The sequence below is a fragment of the Triturus cristatus genome, chromosome 1_2 (genome assembly GCF_964204655.1).
Source record: "Triturus cristatus chromosome 1_2, aTriCri1.1, whole genome shotgun sequence".
In the NCBI taxonomy this organism is placed as follows: domain Eukaryota; kingdom Metazoa; phylum Chordata; class Amphibia; order Caudata; family Salamandridae; genus Triturus; species Triturus cristatus.
This window is the reverse complement of record NC_140580.1, coordinates 826,857,397-826,882,197: the sequence shown is the minus strand read 5'-3', so window position 1 is coordinate 826,882,197 and position 24,801 is coordinate 826,857,397. Positions and strand designations below refer to the sequence as shown.

At 48.5% G+C, this 24,801-nt stretch overlaps 1 protein-coding gene across 1 annotated transcript in view; it reads left to right on the top strand.

Annotated features, from left to right (window-relative positions):
• Positions 1-352: 352 nt before the first annotated feature.
• ACOT7 (acyl-CoA thioesterase 7) overlaps positions 353-24,801 on the top strand; it is a 1,181,269-nt gene continuing 1,156,820 nt past the window's right edge. Inside the window, exon 1 of the mRNA XM_085608890.1 lies at positions 353-522. Within this exon, the coding sequence (XP_085465016.1) occupies positions 470-522 (53 nt within the window). The 5' untranslated portion in view covers positions 353-469. The remainder of the gene's footprint in view (positions 523-24,801) is intronic.

The window sequence follows — 24,801 nt, the reverse complement described above, 5'->3', positions numbered from 1 at the left end:
ATTTCCACGCATACACTTAGTTCTTTCTAACTTTTAGCTAAATTTCACATTTCATGCACACTGATTTTTTTTCTTCTGGAATTCATAAATTAAAAAACAGAATCTTGTCAGTCATAATAAATGCAATAGGTCATATTTTTAACCAGATATTTCATGGCTGTCCAGGTTTAAGGTTAGTCATATATTTAATCATCCACTTCATGGTGGTATAGGTTTACTTTGACAACATTTTGTTTCGTAGTGTTGACTTATGCATTATTTTCCTTTCTTGAGAAGATGCAACCCACTGGTGCAGTCTTTTTGAGAGGGCTGCTGGGAGTGCTGACAGTAGTTTTTTGCGAAGCAGGTGAGTTCTGCTTCCCTCCCTTTTTGCTGCTGCTAGTATCAGCATCTCTCCCGGCAGCCACTAAGCAACGACCTCCTCGCGTCTCCTCAGCAGCTCCCGCATCTCGTTTCGCTCCTCTGAAGAATGTCCCTGGAAAAGGCAATGGCCCCCTCTTCTTCCGCCATTCAGATTAGCCGGTAAGGTCTCTTTGGTACTTCTGTTCTTTCCACCGTCTCCACACACAGGGTGCGGGACAGACTTGTCAAATGGGCCACGGACCGGTTGGACTACTCTCCGCATCCTATTGCATACAGTGGTCAGGATCCTCGTCCGCCATATTGGAGTGGCGTTTGTTTAATGTGAGGCATTAGGGTGTTCTAGTTAATAGTATGTGTAATGAAAATGTGTGAGTAGATGTTTTGATAAAAAGCATATGTTTATTTATAAATTAGTAGAATAATGCATTCCGCCAAATACTTGCTTAAAAAGTAAAAAAGTAGCCTTTACTATTCGGTAGCGGAAGTAGGCTATAACTCCGACTGTCTCATACTTTCGTGAATTAAAATTATATAGAAAGATGCTGCGTTTTCGGCAGAATTTCTGCCGGTCTCGGAAAATTGCTGTTTCGCTATGGCCGCCGTGCTCTCACAACGGTGACCGGTCCTCCGAAGACTCACGCTGGGTTCTTTCTATTTCTGCTTTAGTTAATGTTTGACATGTTTCAGATTGCAGAATTCTGCTTTGCGGATTTGAGATATTGCTCTGGCTGCTGTCACCTTTAAAAAAAATAAATGGCACCAGAGTGCGTGAGAATTGATAAACCTGGCTGTGCTGGATTTTTTAAACATGTCCCAAAAGGGGAACGTGTGACTTGGCGTCAGAGAGGAAAGGCTGGTGCCGACAGAGATGGCGCTGCTAATAGTGAACACGTCACCTGCAGCAAAAGTCACTGTAGGAGGGAGCGGTATGATTGAGCATGATATGAATGGCACTTCCTCTAACACTCACGCCTCAACCATCATCCTTGGCTCATGGCACTTCCTATGTATGACACTCACGCCTCAACAATCCTCCTTGGCTAACCTCCATGGAAAGCGCCAGACACTCGTATCTCAATCTCTCTCAATAGATGAATTACGACCTGGAATGCGGAAATAAAAACCAAAGGTCCAGTTTTATCCATGGTGGTGTAGTTATGATTGCACAACCATAGGTAACATTAGGGGATTGGATAGGACGGCATTTATCTTGAGTGACTTTCATTTAAAGAGTCGGACAAATATAATTGTATGTACTTATTTTAACTGTGACCCTGAAAAATACATATTGTTGGCATACCCTTTTAGAACCTTAAGAGCTGGTTAGACGTGTGTGGGTAGGAGGGACGGAAGAAAAATGGGTGACAGTATGGGGCGCTGCAAAAAGGTGACACGTTTATTGTTTCAAGGTATTTTCTTCGCTTTGTGCCATTTTAAGGTTCACCAGTTCAGGGCACAAAATTATGTACATCACGTGCGGGGCTAAAGAATGAAAGGCATATCTGTTCTCGCTCTTTAGGAAACAGCCGTCTGCTTTGGATTTGAGGTAACACTGTTTACATTGTTAACATTGGATTAAACGTGCTCACATGCAGCGTGCCGGTAGCTAAAAAGAATGGATTAGCATGTGATAGGGAACCAATTGGCCAGACGTGATTGCTGTTGCATCCTGCTTTGCGTTGTGCATTATTATCATCCCTGTATGCTGGCATCTGCAAAGCTGCCATTGTTTACATCCCTGCTATAGGAAAGTGCCCTTTGTGTATGGTCACCCCCCCCCCCCCCCCCCCACACACACACTTTTTGCTCCAAAGCTGATGACTATGACTAAAAAATGCACTGAAGCCTGCTTCTCAGGCCTTATGTACTCTCTTTAAAATTGATACACGTGAATTGGCAACCCCAATTGGCCAGTACTTAAACGCTCTTATAAGTCCATGGTATATGCTACCAGTGGTACTCGGAGCATGGGCATTAAAGGGGTCACCAGGGCCTAAAGCATTGTTTATGCCACCCTGAGTGACTCAAGCAGACTAATGACAGCAGGCCTGCCATTGCAAACTGCTTGAACTTGACTTTGTCCTCACAGTGTGCAGCAAAGTTAATGCACTATGTTTAAATATATGCCACTCACCCAGCCTGGGTGGGAAGAGGGTCACACCTCCCTCCCTGACAGGATGGCTCGTGAAGTGGCACATCAAGGCGGTGAACTTCAATGCCTTAATCGCCTGTGATATGCAACCAGGCTACTTCCTAAAGGAGGAAACATCCGTCCCCCTGCCCCCAGGCACATTTGCACCTGGGCAGGAGGTAAAATTAGGTATGCAGGAGGTGTATGCTCCCAGAAGTATAGCCACACCTGTAAGGTGGCCTACCTGATCTTTACAGTTAAGAAAGATTACTGCCATTTTAAAAAAGTGGCAGTATAGAGGGTTCTGGTTAGAAAAGGCAAGACCTCCTGCCCCCCCCCCCCAGATGTGGTCACCTCAGGGACAGATTAGATGCCGGGGCTAGTAGCTCATAGGCCAATTGTACCGATAGCCTTGAATCTTGGAATTAAGGGCTATCCCTGACGCCAGAACCTCTGTTCTGATCCGACTTGCAACAAAGGACTCAAGAAGAGACCAAAGCCTGCGACAACATGAGCTGCATAAACCAACGGCGTGATACTCTGCACCTCTGGTAACCATTTTGGAACAGCAGGCCTGCGAGTCATCCTGGACCAAAGATCGGTTCTACCAGGCAAAGGGACCACTTTGAGAGCCAAAGACAACTCCAGACTCCCCTGGGCTAGTGGCATTAATCTCCTGCACACCATAGTAAAAGCAACATGCTGGAACCAAAGAATCGCTGGCTGTTGGGCACTCTGAGGGATCACCCTAGAGTAGATGGTACAGTGTATGGTGGGAAATGTAGTCCTGACCTCCAGCAGGTTTCAGCCAGCCACCATTTTGCCCCAGACTGACAGACGTTGAAATAACTTTCTGCTGAACTTACCGCTGCCAAGGCTTGTTGGTCGCCAGTCCGGCAACCACCTCCTTTACTTGACGCTGCATCTTGAAGGAACACTGCAAAACCTACATCCAACTTCGGTAGTGGCTTTGTTGTTGACTTTTTGCACCCAGTTCTCCACCAGCACTGTGTAAGCGGTAAAACCAATTCTCCTGCAGCTCTCCCTTCAGCACCAAGGACAGCAAGGACCACTTTTCACCCGGGCTTCTCAAGCCAGGTAAAATCGAACCGACTATCATGGCTTGGTCCTGGGACCCGCATCACCTTTCCCCTTCTTGGGTTTCACGCAACTCGACCTGCATGTGACCTATTGTCACTAGTGTTTTTGCCGATTGACAGCAGTAATAAAGTTTAGCAGTAATGTTTTGCACTGATTTAATTTTGATAAAAAACAAGGGCTTGCTTGAAGCACTGTATTTTTTTCAAACAAATTCTACTATTTTACAGATAGTGCATCAGACACAGTCATGTTATATTTACATCAGCACTGAAGCTCATGTATAACATCAGTTTGCTGTCATTAGATCATTACTCTATCGTAACTAGCCTAGTGCACTTATTTAACAAAGTATGTTTGCCTGAACATTAACATATATAACAACAGTTATCTAGGTCTCAGATCAGTTCTGTTTGGGACTATAAGGCCGGGGTTGCAGCTTATTGACTGTTACATCATGTTTGTAAGTAAAACACCTTAGACCACCAAGGCTATGTCTTTCCTCCTATGTGGTGTGTCCCTCTCTACAAATCAGTGATCAGGACTGCCCATCTTCTAGGTTGTCTTCTGCAAATGCAGACACAATTGTGTTCTACTCCTGGATAAAATCAGGTTTTCTCCCCCTATTAGTTTCCATGTGTAGCAATGTGCCTTTGCAGTCTGTCCACCTGGGTAATCCCCATGTCTCCATTTGGGTAGGGTGGGCACATCTCTTATCTTCAATCCCATTACTGATTTTCATTTGACCAATTGTAATGCTAGATAGCGAAATGTCCAGTTGATTTGCCATGGACACTAATTAGGTCTTGAAAGTCTGGGAGGTTACCTCCTTCATATAGGTCGCCTATCCGTGAAAGCCTCTTCTTTTCCGAGATCTGGAGCCCCCAGTCTCCTCTGTGTCAGAGGGCTGACAGTTCCAGCAGGTTGACCACCAGTGCATACGTTTTCCATAAATGTGTGCTTTGCAGGCATAGCTCATGGCAGTATTTATTTGAGAATCTCAAGTAGCTTTTGCAGGCTACCCGCCATCTCCAGGGTATGAGGAATATGTTCATCAGTTCCTTCAGTAAAGGAGTACCCTTGCCATTTCCCTTCCCTCCCATCAGTCTTTCATCTACCCATCTTGCTGCCCATTATAGTTGTGCCGCTAAGTAGTATAATTCATAAGCCTCCCTCCATACTAGGGTGTACCAGAGTTTTGCTAATATCACTCTGCTCCTTTGTGAGCGCTGTAGCAGATCCAGCAGTATAGTGACCAGTTCCTGAGGACTTATCTTCGAATCCGTACTGGTTGCTCTGTGAAGTAGGATAACAAGCAGTGTAATGCTGCCATTTTGGATAGGGCTATCCTTCCTGTCACTGACATGGTAACATTTCGCTGAAGTTCACCCCTGCTTTTAGTGCTGCCATTTCAGGTCTTATGTTCTTGTCTAGTAGGTCTCTGTGAGAGCTGTATACCTATACCACTGGTAGTGCTTTTTGGTAGTCTCTCTCTTCCAATCTCTGTGGGGAAGTCATCTAGGAGCAGCAGCATGTCAGCATTTATTGACACATTGTTAGTATTGCTACCTACAGTTAAACCAATGAAGTCAGTTCCCTGTCTCAGCTGGTTCGAAAGCGACTCAATTACTATGGCGAGTGGCAGGGGGCACCATTGATCCATCCCCTTATTCTCTGAGTAGAAACGCGAGATCCAGGGCTTAATTTGTGCCGGTGTGTGAGGCTGGCTCAGTATATGATGTACACTTATGTAAGTGGACACCTTGCACTGATCCAGACAACCCATATTATGATTTTAGTGGTCTTGGACAACTTTAGAAAGCTCTCTAAGTGGCATCTGTGGAGAGCAGCCTTCAGGTAGAGATTAAGTGCAAAAGGACCACACAGTGTATTTATAAAAATATGTATTTATTGTAAGACACTCACTAACACATACAGATATCTCCTAGCCGGAGATATACACAATGCACACAATACTTTGCAATAGGAACAGGTAAGTAGGGCAGAATACACAGTGGTCCCCCCAGGAGGAGACTCAACCATATACCAAAATAGTGGTATGCGAACCACGGCTCGAGTCAAGACAATACTCAGAGGACGTAGAAGTGCCGGGGACCCAAGGAACCACCCAAGGTAAGTATCTAAGAGCCCCACAGAGGTCGTATACAACCGCGTTCTCCATACAAATCAATGTGTAAATCGCGGTTGCACTTTTAAAGAAAGAGGACCCGTCCCAGTGGACCCTGAAGAAACCCCGTGGAAGACAAGAGGTTGGAGAGCCACCCCACCCGTGAATACCATTGGAACCAGGTTACCTTCACCAGGGAAGCCGGGTGCATAAGTGTGAAGTGGCGTCGGAAACCGTAGTCAAACTCAATGGGAGACTCCAGGAAGATGCTGCTGTTGGAGAAGGTGAAAGAGTCCGGTGGAACCAAAAGGTGGATTCAAGGTGGAGAGTACCTGCAAGCAGAGGGGACAGTCTAGGTCACTCGGGGGTGACCAGGGGGCACGGAAGACGAGTGCCCACCGATGTCGGGTGTTGTAGGAAAGATGACGGTGACCTTGGAGCTGCAGCTGTGAGGACCAGGCAACACTGTGGAAGACCAAGAGCCGTTCACGAGCTGTCCCACATCGGATGTCGAGAGTTGAGGGGTTGGTGTCCATCGGGAGCACCAACAAGCCTTGGCAACTGCAAACAACGTGGCAAGTGAAGAAGGTGCAATGTCAGAACCAGCAGGGTCCAGGGGTCTCACCACAAGTAGGGGAGTCAGGGCAGGCCTGAGCAATCAGGGGAGCCCAAAGAGTTCAAAGGTGACCCTCAACAGGACCCACAGGCCAGGGGCACTGGAGTTGCAAGAGGACCTCGAGCAGCTCACCAAAGAAGCAGGCTCACGGTGCAAGCAATGCAGTGTGGTCGAAGATTCTGGTCACTGGAGATGCTTGGGGTTGGGGCTACTTTGAGCCCCAAGATCTTTATGGAAGTAGGCCAACAAGCCTTTGCAACAGCAACTTGATGCGGTGCACAGGGGTTCCGGGTCCTGCGGCTCCGACGAGGGATACTGGCCTCAAACTTGGTGAGAGGACACGGCAGGCCTCGAGGGATGTGAAGAACCATCACCTGTGTTGCTGAGCCTTTCATAGTCTGTGGAAGCCCCGGATCAGCAGACCGGTCAGCATAGTTGCAGTGCCTGCAGTTGCAGGAAAATGACTCCTTCACTTTAAGGGAGATTCCTTCAGGTGTCTTGGATGCCCACAGGTCTTGGAATGTTTCCTATATGGAGCACAGGCACTGATGTTGCAGCAGACAAGCAGGGCGAAGAGATCAGAAGCAGCAGGAGTCTTCCCGGTTGAAGCCTTGATGCCCAGAGCGAAGCCCAGCGTACCCAGATGGAGGAAGTTGAAGTGGTGTCTGAATTGAATTGTGTCCCACGAAAAATGTAGGGACCCACCCTCAGGTAAGCCCTTAAGTACCCTAAGGAAAGGGTTTGAACGATTCAGGGTTCCCTCCCTTGGGAGAGGTTGGACAGTGGGGAGTATACTTCCATGTCCTTTGTCCAGTTTAGTGCCAGCGCGGCTGGTTTGAACTGGACTATGCAAGGAGGGCACCAAATGTGCCCTTCAAGCAGCCTGAGGGATGCTGGCAAGAGCTCCCAACCAGCCCCAATACGTTTAACCCTGTCTGGGAGGTGGTCACACCTCCCTGTGACAGGATACCTATTGTTCTGCTGTCCCCTACTCGAGCTTGGCTCAGCAGCAGGAGGCTGCAGCCATGTTGTGCTGTCCGGGTCTAGAAGGCTGGTACCAGGAGCATTGAGAGCCTAACAAAGGGCTTTTACAGTGCTTGGAGTCATACCTCCCACACCTTTTACGGTATGGGGGTATGTTTCCAACATGTTTGATACCTCTCTAAGCCACCTCAGGATAACACTTATCGACCTGACCTAGAAACACGCCAAAAGTTGGCTGTGTACTTCCCGGATAAGGTACAGATAATTTACAATGAGTTTATGAGCTCGTCCCCCGGCTCGGAGTGTAGCGGCCAGAGGCAGGAACTGGGCCCTAAGGGAAATATTGGCCTTAGTAAATTTTGCCCCCATTACAGAGGAGGAAACGTGTAGGCTGATCACTTTAATTAAATCAGGATCACCCTTGGATCCCTGCCCCCCTTCAGTTTTTCATCTTGCAGCTGAGTTGATTGCGGAGGAGCTGTCCCAGTTAATTAATAAAGTAATGGAATCCGGCTGTTACCCCTCAAGTTGGAAGAGGGCAATAATTAGACAATTGCTAAAAAAAAACACGCTAGATCCCCATATTTTAAAGAACTATCGTCCAATTGCCGCACTGCCTATGGCTGCCAAGATTCTGGAGAGGGAGTTAAATCGCTCCTTAACGGCATATTTGGTTTCCTACGATCTGCTTGACTCCTCTCAGCACGGTTTCCGCGCACAACACTCTACGGAGTCAGCACTTCTGGTGGCAGCAGAAAAAATTCGTAGCATAGTTGACGGGGGAGGTCGGGCAGTCCTGGTGATGTTAGATCTGTCAGCTGCCTTCGATACTGTTAACCACGCGGTTTTGATTCGGAGGCTCCAGGAGATTGGTGTTCAGGGAGCTGCACTGGCCCTCCTATCCTCATATCTGGAAGGTAGGGAGCAGAGCTTGCTATGGGACGGCTTGCAGTCAAATACTTTCCATCTTCCGTGTGGAGTACCGCAGGGCTCAGCCTTATCTCCGATAATCTCCTATGCTGATGACTCCCAGCTCATAGTGTCAGCTGTTGAACAATCGAATGACACGGCTATTAAGTTCCATAGTTGCCTTTTGGAAATTATGAGTTGGATGCGAGAGAGCTTCCTGAAAATCAATACTGAGAAGACGGAGATTATAGAGTTTGGCTAGGGTACCCCTTTGTGGAATGGATCTTGGTGGCCGGCAGAGGCCGGGGAATGCCCCTGTCCCGTGCCCAAGGTCAGAAATTTGGGAGTGTTGTTTGACAACCAGCTTAACTTCTCAGCGCATGTCAGTAACCTTGCGTCCTCCTGTTCCTATTTAATAAGGACCTTGCGGAAGATCTTTCCTTTCATTGAACCTGACCTTCGCAGGACTGTGGTAGTGGCCCTTGTGCTATCTAGAATGGATTACTGCAACACCTTGCTGTTAGCGATAAATAAGACTCTGATGAGGAGACTGCAGATTCTGCAGAATGCTGCAGCTAGACTTCTGTTAGACGTCCCCAGAGATCAATCTATCGCTGAGGGAATCAAAACACTACATTGGCTCCCGGTTCAGCAGCGTATAGATTTTAAGGCTTTATGCCTAGTACATAAGCTGTGTTTGGGGGGGGAGCCAATGATGTTCAGAAGCTCCTCATTCCTTTACTCTCCGGGTCGGGCACTTAGGTCCTCTACTCAAAGCCTTATTAAGATAAAGCGGATCAGGAAAGCTAGATGGGGCGGCAGAGCCTTTTCTTTCCATGCTGCTAGTCTCTGGAACAAGCTTCCTTGTTCTTTGAAATTAATAGATAGTCATCAAGCTTTCAGAAAATTGTTAAAAACATGGCTTTTTGATGAGATCCATTGCTAAGATGGGGTCTTTCTCTCTCTGCTTACCAGCGCCAAGACGCTTCGGCATTCGTTGCGCTATATAAATGGTTATCCTATCCTATCCTATCCTATACCAAACATGACAGGGTTCGTTGCATCCAGTTTCTTGATGGTCATCGCTTAATGACGCTGTGCCCCTCCATATGTTATTTTTCATAACCCGGGAGAATGGACTCCTAAGGCTGTAGGGGTCTTCTGGTCATGCAGGGGCACCCTCACACTTAGAACAGGCACCCGGCCTACAGGATTGAAAAGGCCTGCTGAAGGGTGACTTGTAGGTTTTAAGTGCAGTGACCCTAGATTTAGGTTAAACAGGCTGCAATTGCAGGCCTGTAGTGACAGTTTGAAAGGTCTCCCATAGGTGGCATACTACATGCTTCAGCCTATGGGGGACATATGCCCTGGGTATCTTAGTACCATATACTAGGGACTTTTAATGGTACTCCAGTATCCAATCTGGGATGCACCTAAGTACTTACCATAACAATTTAGGGGAGAAAGCAGAGAGACTGGGGTCCTGATTAGCAGGATCCCAGTCAGACTAGTCAGAAAAAGCACAGCACCAGGCAAATTGTGGGGGATAACCATAAAAGCAGATCCTACTCCCCCCCCCCCCCCCTCAACTGTAAGGAGATGAGACTAACCTTGCCCTATTGAGTCTTCATTTTCTAAGTGGAAATAGCTGGAGCGTCTTCTGCATTGGCATGGTTACTCCCAGGTCTATGTTCCACTGTATAGTCCTTCCCCTGTAGGGAAATGGACTACCTCAAAAGTTTGGGATTTTCACCCTTCATCTGTTAAAGCCATAAGAGGGGCTTGTGGTCTGTCTGAACAATGAAGTGAGTGCCAAACAGGTATCGCCTCAGCTTCTTCAAGGCCCAGACCACAGCAAAGGCCTCCCTCTCAAAGGCTGACCAACGTTTCTCCCTGGGGGTCAACCTTCTGCTGATAAAAGCTACTGGTTGATCCTGGCCCTCTGCATTAAGTTGTGATAACACAGCCCCTACCCCTACCACTATCTCAGATGGATTTGTCTGGACAATGAAAGTTTTGGAGTAGTTAGGACTTTGCAGGATGGGAGCAATGCACGTGGCCTGCCTTAGGGCATCAAATGCCTTTTGACAGCTTACTGTCCACTGAACTTTCTTGGGCATTCGTTTTGATGTCAGATCATTCAGGGAAGTCACAATAGACTCATATCCCTTTACAAAATTTCTGTAGTACCCGGTTAGGCCCAAGAATGCTCTGACTTGAGTCTGGGTAGTGGGAGCAACCCAGTCCACAATGGTCTGGATTTTGCTCTCCAATGGTTGAACCTGGGCTCCATCTACCAGGTGGCCAAAGTATACAACCTTGCCCTGCCCTATCTGGTACTTGGTGGCCTTGGTCGCCAGTAGATAGTTATAGTTAGGATCGTGTTTCCATAGGAAATCCGCAACATTCTATTTGGAATAACTTTGGCGCCGATTGACGAATCCTCGCGAAATTTTCAAAATAGGTGGGGCGCTCCGCTCCACTCCTTCCCTGAAAGTCTCGGGGGGATTCGTCAAGCGGGGGCTGAGAAAAAGGGGGGGTCCCAAAACACGTTTTCCCCATGCATTTTTCCATAGGACCTTTAGTCCAAGCTACAGCCCGAACGGCTGAACAGAATTACCTGAAATTTGGCAGAGAGGTATTCCTCAGGTCAGGGATGTGCCTTTTACAGGTCTGGTGTAAATCTGTTCAGTATTTCCTGAGAAAATAGCATTTAAAAGCATATATATATCTATAAGCGCGCACCGTGCGCGTACGGTAAAACTTACCGTACACGCACGCTGCCGTGCGCGAGCACGATTCTGATTGGTTGTTAGATCTTAGTAAACATTCGAATCGGTCGAAACCAGGAAGTGTCGGCCGCCATTTTGTCTCTCGCAGTCTGAGGGGGTGAAAAACAAAGGTGGAGAACGTGAAAAGGGGGCAGGGTTGACAGTTCCTGACCCCCTAGCCTTTGTCAGGGGGTCCCAGAAGAACCCCCAAGGGCCATAATTTCCTTTAATTGTTTTGCGAAAAATCGCAGAGTACGCGTAGCGTACGCGTACGGTAGAAACGGAAAAATTCCGCGAACTGCGTAACGTGGGCGCGCGGTGCAAAACCTTAAAATAAAAAAAAAAATACATAACTTAGCATTTAAAAAAACTTACAAGTTCACTGAAAAAACCATAGGTTTCACACACGTTATAGTTAGGAATTAGCATTTAAAAAACCTTGCAAATTCACTTAAAAAACCATAGGTTTCACACATGTTATAGTTAGCTGGACATTTCACTCGTGAAAAACCATTGAAATTCCCCCGTTATAGTTAGTGCAGGCAACTATAACTCACGCGACCGCAATCCTCTGCTGATGACGTCAGATATTACATCACTGATGACATATGTGTCTTACTGAAAAAAAAATATTTGTAATATATGTATAGCTAAAAATTAATGGAAGAACACATGGGTAAATAAGTGTCTAAATACAGTGATGTAATATCTGACGTCATCAGCAGAGGATTGCGGTCGCGTGAGTTATAGTTGCCTGCACTAACTATAACGGGGGAATTTCAATGGTTTTTCACGAGTGAATTGTACAGCTAACTATAACATGTGTGAAACCTATGGTTTTTTAAGTGAATGAATATATATATATATATATATAGATATATATATATATACACATACATATATATATATTATATATGTATATATATATATATATATATATATATATATATATTCACTGAAAAAACCATAGGTTTCAGGGGCGTTATAGTTAGCTGGACTTTTCACTCGTACAAAACCATTAAAATTGCCCCGTTATAGTTAGTTCAGCTAACTATAACTCGCGCGCCCGCAATGCACTGCTGATGATGTCACATATTACATCACTCATGACATGGTCAGTGACATCACTGATGACATCATCCAGTGAATGTGTGTTTTTCTGAAAATTAAATATGTTTTATATATGTATATCTCAAGGTCGATGGAAGAATAAATGGGTATATAAGTGTCTAAATGATTTGTTTTTGAAAAATTGATTGTATAACTGACTGATTAAGTGTATCTTAGTGAATACATGGCTTAGTGAGTAATGTTTAAATATGTAAATATCTGTATCAGTCTCTCACTTTGTGTATAAGTGGCTGCATGGGTTGGTGAGTAGCTACATGAGTGTCTATATAGGTTATTAGTTGGTCTTTTGAGCATCAGTATGAGTGTCTGAGTGTCTGTATGGTTCGGTGGGGGGTATAACGTAGTGCATAGGTGCATGAATGAGTGACTCACTGTATGTGTTGAAGACAGCATGTGTGCAGGACTGTATGGGTGGATGAGTGTGTGCATGGGTGTGTTAGTGAGTGAATGACTGTCTCAATAGTGTCTTTATGAGAAACTCCATATGTTTTAAACTAGTATATGTGACTATTGGTGTATATAAGTGAGTATATGTGAGAGTGAGAGATTGGAAGAGTTCCTGTATGAATAAGTATGTGTTTCTATAATTGATTGTTTAAAAGACTAAGTATGTGTAAGTTTATGTAGAAGTAAGTGTGGTGGTGTGTGTATAACTGTATATGCAAGTAAATGGATGTTTGATTCTTTATTAGCATGAGTCACTATGTGTGTGAGTAACTCTATGGATGCGTGGCATTGTGTAACAGGATGTATAGGTGTATGAGTACATATGATGAGTGAGTACATGAATGAGTGACTGTATAGGACTGTTGGATGTGTATGTGGATCTTAGAATTACTGAATAGGTTGTTGTAACTGGTATTGGTATGTCCATTGTTTTGAAAATCTTAGTTTCTATTTTTGAATGTGTGTATCAAAGTTCTATTAGGGTGAGAGGAGGTCTGCCACTCTATCATAAGGATGATGTCATCAGTGATGTCATTTGAGATGTCATCAGTGATGTCATGAGTGATGTCACTGACCATGTCATGAGTGATGTAATATGTGACGTCATCAGCAGTGCATTGCGGGCTGAACTAACTATAACGGGGGAATTTTAATGGTTTTGTACGAGTGAAAAGTCCAGCTAACTATAATGCCCCTGAAACCTATCGTTTTTTCAGTGAATTTCTAAGGTTTTTTAAATGCTAATTCCTAACTATAGCATGCCTGAAATCTATGGTTTTTTCAGTGAATTTCAAAGGTTTTTTAAATGCTAATTTCTAACTATGCCTACAGAGATAGGACATGCGAAGAAAGAAGAAAAAACGCACAGAAAGAAAAAAAAGAAACGCAGAAAGAAGCAACAGAAGTCCTCAAAGAAGAAGAAAAGTGCAGGAAGAAGGATAACGTGCAGAAAGAACAAACAGAAGAGCAGAAAGAAGCCTTGTTGCAAAATCATCCTGTACCCTCAACTTTTTCATATGGATACTGGTGGTAACTGAGTCTGACTAACCAGTCCTAGAGCCAGTGCTATGTTAAAAGACACTCAGAATACAGTGAAAACACCTATATACACTAGGGAACACTATGCGTTGGGGTCCCCCTGTGATTAGCATGACCTCCTCTGTAAGCCCCTAGTATATAATAGGGCAGGGGGATTAAAACTACCTCTTAAAACGCGCCACAGGGCGTGTTTGCACACGTCACCTCAGGCCCCGTCCCCTCCCTTCCCCCACTGTGTAAACACGCCCTGCGGCTGTTTTAAATTGGGAGATTAAGTCCCCTTGAATCCTGAGGGTCCCTAGGGTCCAACTAGACCACTAGGTACCTCCAGTAAGCGCCACAGAGCTGCGTTGCAGAGAGATGTAAAAAAGGGCACGGCCTAGACCACCTCTCTGCAACGCAGCGCAGTGGCGCTTACTGGAGGCACCTGGTGAGCTAGTTGGCCCCCAGGGTCCCTCAGGATTGAAGGTGAATTATTTCCCCAATTTAAAACGCGCCACAGGGCGTGTTTGCACACGTTAACTCAGGCCCCGTCCCCTCCCTTCACCACTGTGTAAACACTCCCTGTGGCCATTTTTAGTTGGGAGATTGAGTTCCCTTGAATCCTGAGGGTCCCTAGGGGCAAAATAGCCCACTAGGTACGTCCAGTAAGTGCCATTGCAGAGAGGTGTTAAAAGGGGCACGGTCTGCACCACCTCTCTGCAACGCAGAGCAGTGGCGCTACTGGAAGTACCTGGTGGGCTAGTTGGCCCACAGGGTCCCTCAGGATTGAAAGGGAATTATTTCCCCAACTTAAAACGCGCCACAGGGCGTGTTTGCACACGTCACCTCAGGCCCCGTCCCCTCCCTTCACCACTGTGTAAAAGCGCCCTGTGGCCGTTCTAAGTTGAGAGATTATGTCCCCTTGAATCCTAAGGGTTCCTAGGGTCAAACTAGCCCACTAGGTACCTCCAGTAAGCGCCACAGAGCTGCGTTGCAGAGAGGTGTAAAAAGGGGCGTGGCCTCAGAACACCTGTCTGCAACGCAGCTCCCTTGCACATACTGGAGAGGGGGCGCATTTGCAGAGTGCCACAAGGAGGGGGCGTGGCCTCCGGCGCAATGCCGGTCTTTTATTTATTTTATTTTTTAAGAAGGAGGGCTGTGTGGCCCCCTTTCTTTTTCTAATTTATTGGCCCTGGGGTCACCATCCCCCAGGGACTGCCCCCTAATTTTCTTTTGGGGAAATTTTTTTTTGGAAGGGGGCCACATGGACCCCCTCCCAAGGCCTGGCCTTTAAAAAAAAAAAAAAAATCTTTAGGAGGGGGGCTGTGTTGCCCCCCTCCTCAGGCCTTTGTCTTTTATTATTTTTTTATAAAATATATTTATAGAAACACCTAGGACATGCTGGACAAATCGTATGTACCTATCACCATGACGATTTGCGTGATATTCATTAAAAGGCGACTATGCATACAATGAATCCACGTGGAATGTATTTACACCGCTAGTGAAGCTCTGACGTGTCTGACGCCTTACCGTGCCTAATCCCGGCGCCCTCGCCGGTGGGTAGTCTCCAAGTAGACACCCTTGTCATTTATTTATACAAACATGGGTAGCTATTGACGGGCACATTTAATACAAACGCACACCAAGCCATTCAAAGGGGATTCGACAAAAACTATGCAAGAAACCCCCCTCACGGTTAATAAAACACACATCCACCGCCGGATGTGTAATACTTTTTATTTTACTCTCTGGAAAGGAAACAAACCTCACTTGAGAGTCACAGCGCGCTCCTGGCTGAGTCCAATGCTGTGTTACACCCACCAGTGCCCGCCGAGTGCCACACACCTCTGTGTTGTATTTCACCTGCTAGTGCTTATGCTATGACACTCTCTAGCCCATGTGCACTGTAACACCACCCCGTGAATATGTCATGCCACACTTGCCTTCGCACGTGTTATATTGCCCCATCTAACGTGCCTTCCTCGATGCCTATGTTATAACGCACAGCACTATGCCATACATATAACAATCTGGGATCCATATCTTTGTCACAGTGCATATGCAACGTTACACTTCCCAGCGCATAGTTTATATTACAACTTTAGAGACTAGTTAGGTTACACAACACTGCCCTGTGCATATTACACTCCAAGGCGCATATCGCATAGCACGCGCTAGTGCCTGTGCTATCTCGCGCTCTCCAATGAATCAGTTATTGCGCACAATGTATTGCATATTATATTTCACGTCCCGGTTCATCTTTATATCACACTTTTTGGTGCATAGATTATACCATACACTATATCTAGTTTTCATTTTCAATCTTGCTCTCAGGACTATGTTCTATATAACACTGCGTTCACCTACCCTATTCACGGGCATTACATTTTGTGATGGGGGTTGGAGGGTCAGGGGGTGTTTCTGCCAAGTGAGCCCCAGTCACAGTCACAAACATCCTCTTCTTCGAGAATAAAAGTGAGATTATGCTGCATACTTGTTCATATTTTAAGTAGTTCGCACAGACACACATTTAAAAAACAAATAAGTTCCTAATACCCGCCTTCTCTGAACAGTTAGCTTGCTGCCCCATCCACCTCCTCCCTATCCTCTGTTGTCTGAATCCATGGACTAGCCACCTCCCTCCTGCCATGCATGGTCTGTTTTGCTGCCACTGCCCTCCATTTAGCATGATGTACCAGTCCACTCCTTCTGCCCTCCATTGCCCAATTCTATGCCCCATCATTGACTTCCTGCTTAGCCTCTGTGCTCAGCTTGCTGCCCCTATTCTCCTTCCCCCTGCCCTCCGATGTCTTTGTTCATGCCCCTGCGCCATCCTTTTTGTCCACCATGTTCCATGGACCTGTCACTCCTATCTACTGTGAGTGTTCTGTTGAGCTGCCACTCTCCTCCCACCTGCCTAGCATTGTCAGATGACTGTAACCTGTCCCTGCCATCTCCACCCTGCCTGTCCACATGCCATGCCGCTATCCCCTTCCTCCTGTCCTCCATGGTCCATTTTACTGCCACACCCTTCTGCCCTCCCTGGTCTGTTGTGCTGCAACTGCTCCTCCTGCCTGCCCCGCGCGGTCTGTTGTGAGGCCCCTTCCCCTGAACTCTCTTGTCTGTGCCCAAGTCCTGACCCTCCCTTCTATCCTCCATGGTCCTTTGTGCATGCCCCGGCACCCTCCTTCTTGCCCATCATAGCCATTGTGCTGCCACTAACCCTCCCGCTTGCCATGCATGGTCTTCTGTGCTGCCACGGCCCCTCACACCTTCCCTGTGTGGTCAGCTAGCTGCCCCTGACCCCCTCCCACCTTCCCTCCATGGTCTGTGTGTATGCCATCATAGTCTCACTGTTGCTCTCCATGGTGTGTCTTGTTTCTAGTGCCCATCCTGCCTGACTTCCATGGTCATCTTGCTGCTCCTGCCCTGCCCCTTTGCCCCTAGCCCTCTGTTTCTGTGTGCAGACCCCTATTCCCTCCCTCCTGGCTTGTCTGTTCCATTGTAATGCCCCTGATCCGTCCCTCCTGCCCTTTATGGTCTGTTATGCTGCAGCCTTCTCTCCTGCCTGTCCATTATGGTCAGCTAGCTCCCATTGCCTCTTTCCCCTCTGTTCTCTGGTGTCCATGTGCATGGTCCTGTCTCCTCCCTATTGCTTTCTATGGATTGTTGTGCTGCACTCCCGTCCCGCATGCCCTGTGTGGTTTATTGTGCTGCAGCAAACCCTGATGCCTGCCCTGTAGGGTCAGTTTGGTACACCTCTCCATGTCCCTCCTGTCCTCTGTTATCCGAGTCCATGTCCCTACCCCAATTCCTCCTGCCTTCCATGATCCAATGTACCATACTTGCGAACATTTTGAACTTGGTGAGAGGGAGATTTTGAAAAATAACTGGGGTATTGATTTTCCCCTTTGAGTTACATTGAAAAAGAGGAGATTGTACACAGGAGACAGATCAAATAAGGCCAATTTGAGCTTAAGAATATTGGACGTTTCCTGGCTGAATCGGGTCTGTTGGCATGTATGGTTGTACTACCGCTGCCTCTTCCTTCTGCCCACAATGGTCTATTATATTGCCACAGCCTCTCTTGCCAGTCCTGTATTGTTGGTTTGTTGCCCCTGCCCCCCATTCCACTGCCCTCCATAGTCTGTTGTGCTGCCACTGCCCTTCCTGCCTGCCCAGTGTTGTCAAATTATTGCCTCTGCACCCTCCTACCTGCCTTCAATTTTCAGAGTCCGTGCCCCTGGCCTCTTCCTCTCAACAGTATCCTAATGAACAACTAGATTCCTAACATTCTATATTACAAAAGTGTGGAACGCCTGACGTCATCTTGATGTAATTAAAACTGTAATACTTAGAGCATTTCCTTTAGAAATTACATATATGAGAGGGTCTTATTTGCATCAGAATTATGGTTAGTGCTCTAAAAAACTAAAATGAGGACTTATTTTCTGAGTTTTCAAATAGCGACAATGCACTTTTAAATTATTTGTTATCTTTATGTTTTTTTATCCAGTTGACCACTTGATTAACTGTTGCACTTAGTGGAGAGGATGTGGTGTTACTTCCAGAGCTGCAGACTTTGGAACTGGGGAACCAGGTTGGAGTTTCTGCTTCAGCTCAACATTCTGTGATTCTGGTCAAATCACTTAATCTCCCCATGTCTACAACCAAAATGAATTTGATCTTGTGTGATGTAACCAATGCTCATGTAAAGCACTCCAATACCTGACAAGTCTGCACTATATAAAACTGCAAAAACACAAAAAATAAGTGTTTTGCACACTTCTGTCATTGGGCTACATGTGGGCTACATGTGGGTGATATTTGTGCTGCATTTGGGCTCTTGTGTCTCTGGTGGCCATCTTGGGAGATTTATTTGTTATGAAGTTTCCTAATTTCCTCATTTACTGCAGTCTCCTCAGTAAGAAATGCTTTCAGTTTTTTACTTTGATTCCATCAAGAAGGTATTCAGATATGTCACACATTTGCCATAAATTCTGAATGTTAACACTCTAGTTTCTCATTAGATCACTGTAGTAAAGCTACTGCTCACCACGGAAGTCTGCTGCTGGTATTTAAAGTGCATATTTCAGTCTGCATGTCAGAATTTTTTAATGAAATAGAAGAGGATTTGAGAAGTCATTCAAAATGTGCCCTATTTTTTCTTTCTTCAGCACTAATCATAATTTCTATGGCAAAATGAACCCCCTCATTGTGTTCCTTTTTAAATTAAATGTTTTAAGAGTTACCAGTTGTTGGACTTGGCCCTTCTGGCGGGTTCACCCCTGAACTTTTTGCCTTTTATTGGTGACTTGGTGTGGTGATTTTCTTGGTTTCGGCGCACTTTCCCTGTGTCCCAGGGTAAAGTGCGTGCGTGCTCTGAGTGCATGTGGTGAGATAGGCCTGCCCTCCCATAGGAATGCATGGGGAATGTATGTGTCCCTGGTAGTTCCTGATGCGTGGGGTGTGCAGGCCCGAGTTTGGTATGTGCGGACTCGTGGGAGTGAATGCTGCGCGATGATGTGTGCGGCGTGCATGTACCTAGTGTGGAAGTGCCACTTCTAGAAGTGGGCACTTCTGTGTGCAGTGCGTCTGGCGTGTGATTGGCTGGAGCTGGCTGGTGAGCCTGGCTCCAGGAGTCTGGTTGGGTCTGCCCCAGTGGTGAGTGTGAGATTAGCATGCTGATGGCTGGGGAGGAGTACACCCGGGTCCTGAATAGGGCAGGGTTTTCCCCACACAATGCTGGCTACACCCCCTGTGGTGCGACTGACGACCCTAGCCCTGCCAGTGAATAGAGTGAGGGGCTGAGCACATCAAGGGTGCTCCCCAACCAGCTGCGACTGGTTTTCCCCCTCACCCTGAACCCAGAACAAAGGGATTTGGTGTATAAAAAGGGGCTGTGTCCCCTTACAAAATGTTCTTGTTCTGACTTGAATCTGCCAGGGGCGTGCTGCTGCTGGGGCCCAGGGGAAGGCTTGCCTCCCTGGGTCCTGCCCAGCCCCTGGATACCTGATGGACTTCAATGACTTTATTTCTAGCGCCTGGTGAGCGCTTTATTGCTGGTTCTGCTTGGGATCCTGATAGGAGGGGGCTCGCTGCTGTTGGGGCCCAGGAGGGACCGCCATGGGGGCTGCCTCCCTGCTGGAGGGCCCTGTGTGCTGGCCCCTGGGCCCTGCCTTGCCCCCTTGATGCCTCCCGGACTTTTTAGGGCGATTTGCTTTATTTCCCTCGCCCCCAGGAGCTTTGCTGTCTCATAGCACCTGGAGAGCGCTTTGTTCCCCCAGAGAAAGGAGCCGGGGCTGTGCAGCGTCGCGCTGCGAGGGAGAGGGAATCCCCAGACTAGGGATTCCCCCATGATGTGTGCCTTGCGGGAGCCCACCCCGCTTATTTGCTTGCTTTGGGTGCGCAGGTGCCCACCCTGTGTCTTCGTTTATATTTCATGAGTACTACGGGTGCCCACCCCGCTTATTGGCGTCCCACGTGGGTGCCCACTCCGCTGCTGCATTTATCTTCCCGCTCGAGGGAGCCTACCCCTCGTTTGAATCGGAGGAATCGCCGCCGCTGCCGAGCCGCGGCCGCCCGGAAGTCAGGCAAGTCTGCCTGTGACGTGGGCGGGGCCAGCGGCTGGGGCGGAAGCGGCACGGCGGGAGAGTTGCGGTCCCGGGAAGCGGAGTGATGGGAGAGTCCAGGCGGGAGCCCACCCCGCGCTGGACTGCGCCGAGTGAAAAGGAGGCGGTGTCGTCGGCGGGGCTCCCGTAGTGAGGAGAGGGAGCCCCGCCCACTGCCCGCACCACGAGAGGAGTGCCGTTGCTCCTACCGAAGAGGAGACCGGAGAAGAAGAAGCTGCCCCCCCCAGCCGGTGAGTGATCTGAGTGAGTCCGGATGGGGGGAGGCAGGGTCAGAGCGGCCCGCATGGCAGTGGGCCGCTCCAACGATTGATGTTTTGAGACCACGAGGCTCCCACGTTATTCTGGGACAATTGGTGTTTTGAGCCCACGAGGCTCCAACGTATGGGGGCATGTTCATTTTAAGAGCCCCAGCTGGCTCCACGTTACGGGGGCAGATTGTTTGTTTAAGAGCCTAGAAGGATCCAACGTTTGGCCCCCCCACATTTCCTTAAGAGCCAGAGAGGCTCCAACCCAGCATTGTTTGCACAGAGAGCGCCAGTGCGCTCCACAGTACTTTGGGGCAAGCATCTTTGCGATATTGGTGCACAATTATTTCAGGAGCCCGTGCGCTCCATGGGGACATGTTATTTTAGAGCCTAGGTGGCTCCAACGTTATGACAGTATTCCAAGAGCCTAGAGGGCTCCAAGGATTGGCGCAGTTTGTTTTGAAGGGCTAATGAGAGCCCCCTGCCGCTATTTGCCTTCCCCAGCTGCGCAGCACTTAGTGCCAGCTGCAGCGTTTAGGCCCTGCCCTGTCCCCAGCTGCCCAGCAAGTAGTGGGCAGCTGCTACGTTTAAGTTCTGGTGCGACCTGGACTATAATGTGATTTTGGTGCTAGGAAATGTACGGTGTAGTATGTTTTGCGCACCTTGTGTTCATGCTTATGGGGTTAGGAAATGTACTGTGTATAGTATATTTTGCGCTCCCTGTATTTCATACCTCTAAATGTGGTTAGTTCTGCCTAGGAGGTTGTTTTACCTTGTCAGGTTGATGGTAGGGAGAATGTACTTCCCTGTGTTATGTACGCCCCTAGAGTAGTTATACTTAGGTGGTTAGGTCTAACGCGTTAGACTACTGAGAATGTGCATAATGTATTTATGCCCCTGTGATAGATGCAGGATAGGTTTTACACCTGATGCTAGTGTGATGACGCTGAGGTCATTAGTGCGCCAGTAGAGACTGGTTGTGCTCTACAGTTACTTTGTGTTATGTCCTATGTTTACTATTGGCGATTTGTGCTATGTTCTAAGTGCTAATTCCTGACAGTGGTCCATGTGGCCCTGTCCCCTGTACATATAATCCCTTGTAAATTCTGCCCGTGCCTGTTGGCACATTGTAGAGTGTGTGTTTTTATCCAATGTGTTGTGTATAATACAAAGGCTATTTTTATAGAATACCTTGTGTGGAGTTTCCTTTGTGGTGGGCCTTGGGTGTTGTTGCTGGGTGCGCGCGCAAACGCTTTACACATCGCCTCAGGGATAAGCCTGTCTGCTCGTGCCAAGCTACCAAGGGGGTGAGCAGGGGTTATCTTTGGCGTGTAACTCCCCAGCCCTGACTAGAGTGGTGGTTTCTGCCTGGCTTTGGCGCAAGCCTCAGCCAACCAGAAATCCCATTTCTAACATTGGTGATCAGCGGTGGGATTTGGACTTGCGTTTGCGCTGTACCGCAGCAGCAACTGGCCGCACTACAAAACTCTGCATTTAGATAAATCACATGGTATAGGGATTATTGTTTTTAAATGTCATTTCTGTGGAAATGTGTTTCTTGTGCACTGTGAGTTAGGTGTCCCTAGCTCGGGAGGTTAGATCATCCCCCTTAGTGCGTTGTGTTTTCTGGATTCACCAGAGGGTGGGATCCAGTGGTGGCAGCAGATGTGTGTCCAGTGCATGTATTCCCATTCCCAGTTCCCGGGGTAGTGGTACCTGTGTCACGTGGTGGTCAGGTTGAGAAATCAGGGGCGGTAGAAACTGTCTTACCAGTCTTGGGAGGGGTTTGGGGATGAATGTGTAATGCGCGGGATGAATGTGAATGTCCCATTCCCAGTTCCCAGAGTAATAGTACCTGTGTCACGTGGTGGTCAGGTTGAGAAATCAGGGGCGGTAGAAACTGTCTTACTAGTCTGGGGGGTGTGTGTATGTGGATGAATGATGTGAGTTCTCTGAAATAAGGAGCTTGCTGGTTGATTGGGTGTGAGTTCTCTGGGATAGGGAGCTTGCATTGGGGAGTGATTCCAAAAGTAGTGGCTGAGGTGTCTTCCAGCCCAGCGTGGTGGAAGAGGTTCAGAGTAGCCCAGCTAGGTCTCGGTGTAGGGGCTCACGGCCTGTCTCTGCGGAGAAGGAGTGGGTGGGACTGCGTGTCTCCAGGTGCCCGAAACCCAGTGTCAGGGCCTGGATGGTTTCTTTAGGGAACATCAGGTCGGGGGCCTAGGCTGTACCAATAGGTCACTTGAGGAGGATCTCCCAGTGTCTAGAGGACGTGGAGCGTCTGTAATCAGAGCTCCAGTAGTCCTGGTGTCTGGCGGTACCGCTCCAGTTGGGAGGGTGCAGAAGTCCAGAGGGAGGGGTGAGAGGGGGAGGGATTCCCCAGTGGGAACCAGTAGGTCAGGGACCAGCCGGGAGGGCTGTGTCGCCACTGAGTGACCGTGGTGTCGCCACTTCTGTCCTGGGGGGTCTGCACGCACTGTCAGATGGACAGGAGGTAGTGAGATCAGCGCCAGGCAGACTGTCACACGACCCATTAGTTATGTGTCACCCTCGTTAAGTCCTGGTTCGCCAGGCATCTGACCAAAGGGTACGTCCCTCGGTTGGGGAGCCAGTAGTCGGTGTTTCTGGATCTGGACGTGAGGGCGGCTGTAGTCCTGAGGGCAGGTGGGGCTCATCTTAAGTGAAGAGACCCTGCTCTACAGTGGAAGGGGGTGCAGAGGGAGGGAGTCCTCGCCTCTGACCCCTTGGATCCCAGGTGGTAGACCAGTTGGTGGAGAGAGGTCCTGAACTGGTGGGAGAGTTGTGTTCTGGTGGGTGCTTCCCTGGGAGGGTGCGGAACCCCAGAAGTAGAGGTAGGGTGGGGCATTCTTGCCCGTGACCTCTGGTCAGCCTGAGGGTGCGGACCCTAGGTTGAAGGATCAGTGGTAGTTGGGAACTACACTGAGAGGGAGAGTGGAGAATGGCTTGTATGCCAGGGGTTACTACCCCCCACTCTGGGTTTGGCAAGGACCAGTGGTATCTGGGTGGCCTAGGGCCTGGTCCTGGCCGTGGACAACTAGGTAGTACCAGTGGGGTAGCCTAGTTGGGCCTGAGTTCTTTTCGGTTGTTTTTTTTCAGATGGAACCATGTTGATTGAGAATGGCGTAGAACCGGAGAGTGTCCCTGCAGTGCGGGCCTGCGTCCGTGTTCTATCGCCCCAAGCAGGGAAGTCCATCACGGTGGTGATTGGTCTGCCCTGCGTTTTGGCTGGAAGGGGGTTGTGTTGGACTTGGCCCTTCTGGCGAGTTCACCCCTGAACTTTTTGCCTTTTATTGGTGACTTGGTGTGGTGATTTTCTTGGTTTCGGCGCACTTTCCCTGTGTCCCAGGGTAAAGTGCGTGCGTGCTCTGAGTGCATGTGGTGAGATAGGCCTGCCCTCCCATAGGAATGCATGGGGAATGTATGTGTCCCTGGTAGTTCCTGATGCGTGGGGTGTGCAGGCCCGAGTTTGGTATGTGCGGACTCGTGGGAGTGAATGCTGCGCGATGATGTGTGCGGCGTGCATGTACCTAGTGTGGAAGTGCCACTTCTAGAAGTGGGCACTTCTGTGTGCAGTGCGTCTGGCGTGTGATTGGCTGGAGCTGGCTGGTGAGCCTGGCTCCAGGAGTCTGGTTGGGTCTGCCCCAGTGGTGAGTGTGAGATTAGCATGCTGATGGCTGGGGAGGAGTACACCCGGGTCCTGAATAGGGCAGGGTTTTCCCCACACAATGCTGGCTACACCCCCTGTGGTGCGACTGACGACCCTAGCCCTGCCAGTGAATAGAGTGAGGGGCTGAGCACATCAAGGGTGCTCCCCAACCAGCTGCGACTGGTTTTCCCCCTCACCCTGAACCCAGAACAAAGGGATTTGGTGTATAAAAAGGGGCTGTGTCCCCTTACAAAATGTTCTTGTTCTGACTTGAATCTGCCAGGGGCGTGCTGCTGCTGGGGCCCAGGGGAAGGCTTGCCTCCCTGGGTCCTGCCCAGCCCCTGGATACCTGATGGACTTCAATGACTTTATTTCTAGCGCCTGGTGAGCGCTTTATTGCTGGTTCTGCTTGGGATCCTGATAGGAGGGGGCTCGCTGCTGGTGGGGCCCAGGAGGGACCGCCATGGGGGCTGCCTCCCTGCTGGAGGGCCCTGTGTGCTGGCCCCTGGGCCCTGCCTTGCCCCCTTGATGCCTCCCGGACTTTTTAGGGCGATTTGCTTTATTTCCCTCGCCCCCAGGAGCTTTGCTGTCTCATAGCGCCTGGAGAGCGCTTTGTTCCCCCAGAGAAAGGAGCCGGGGCTGTGCAGCGTCGCGCTGCG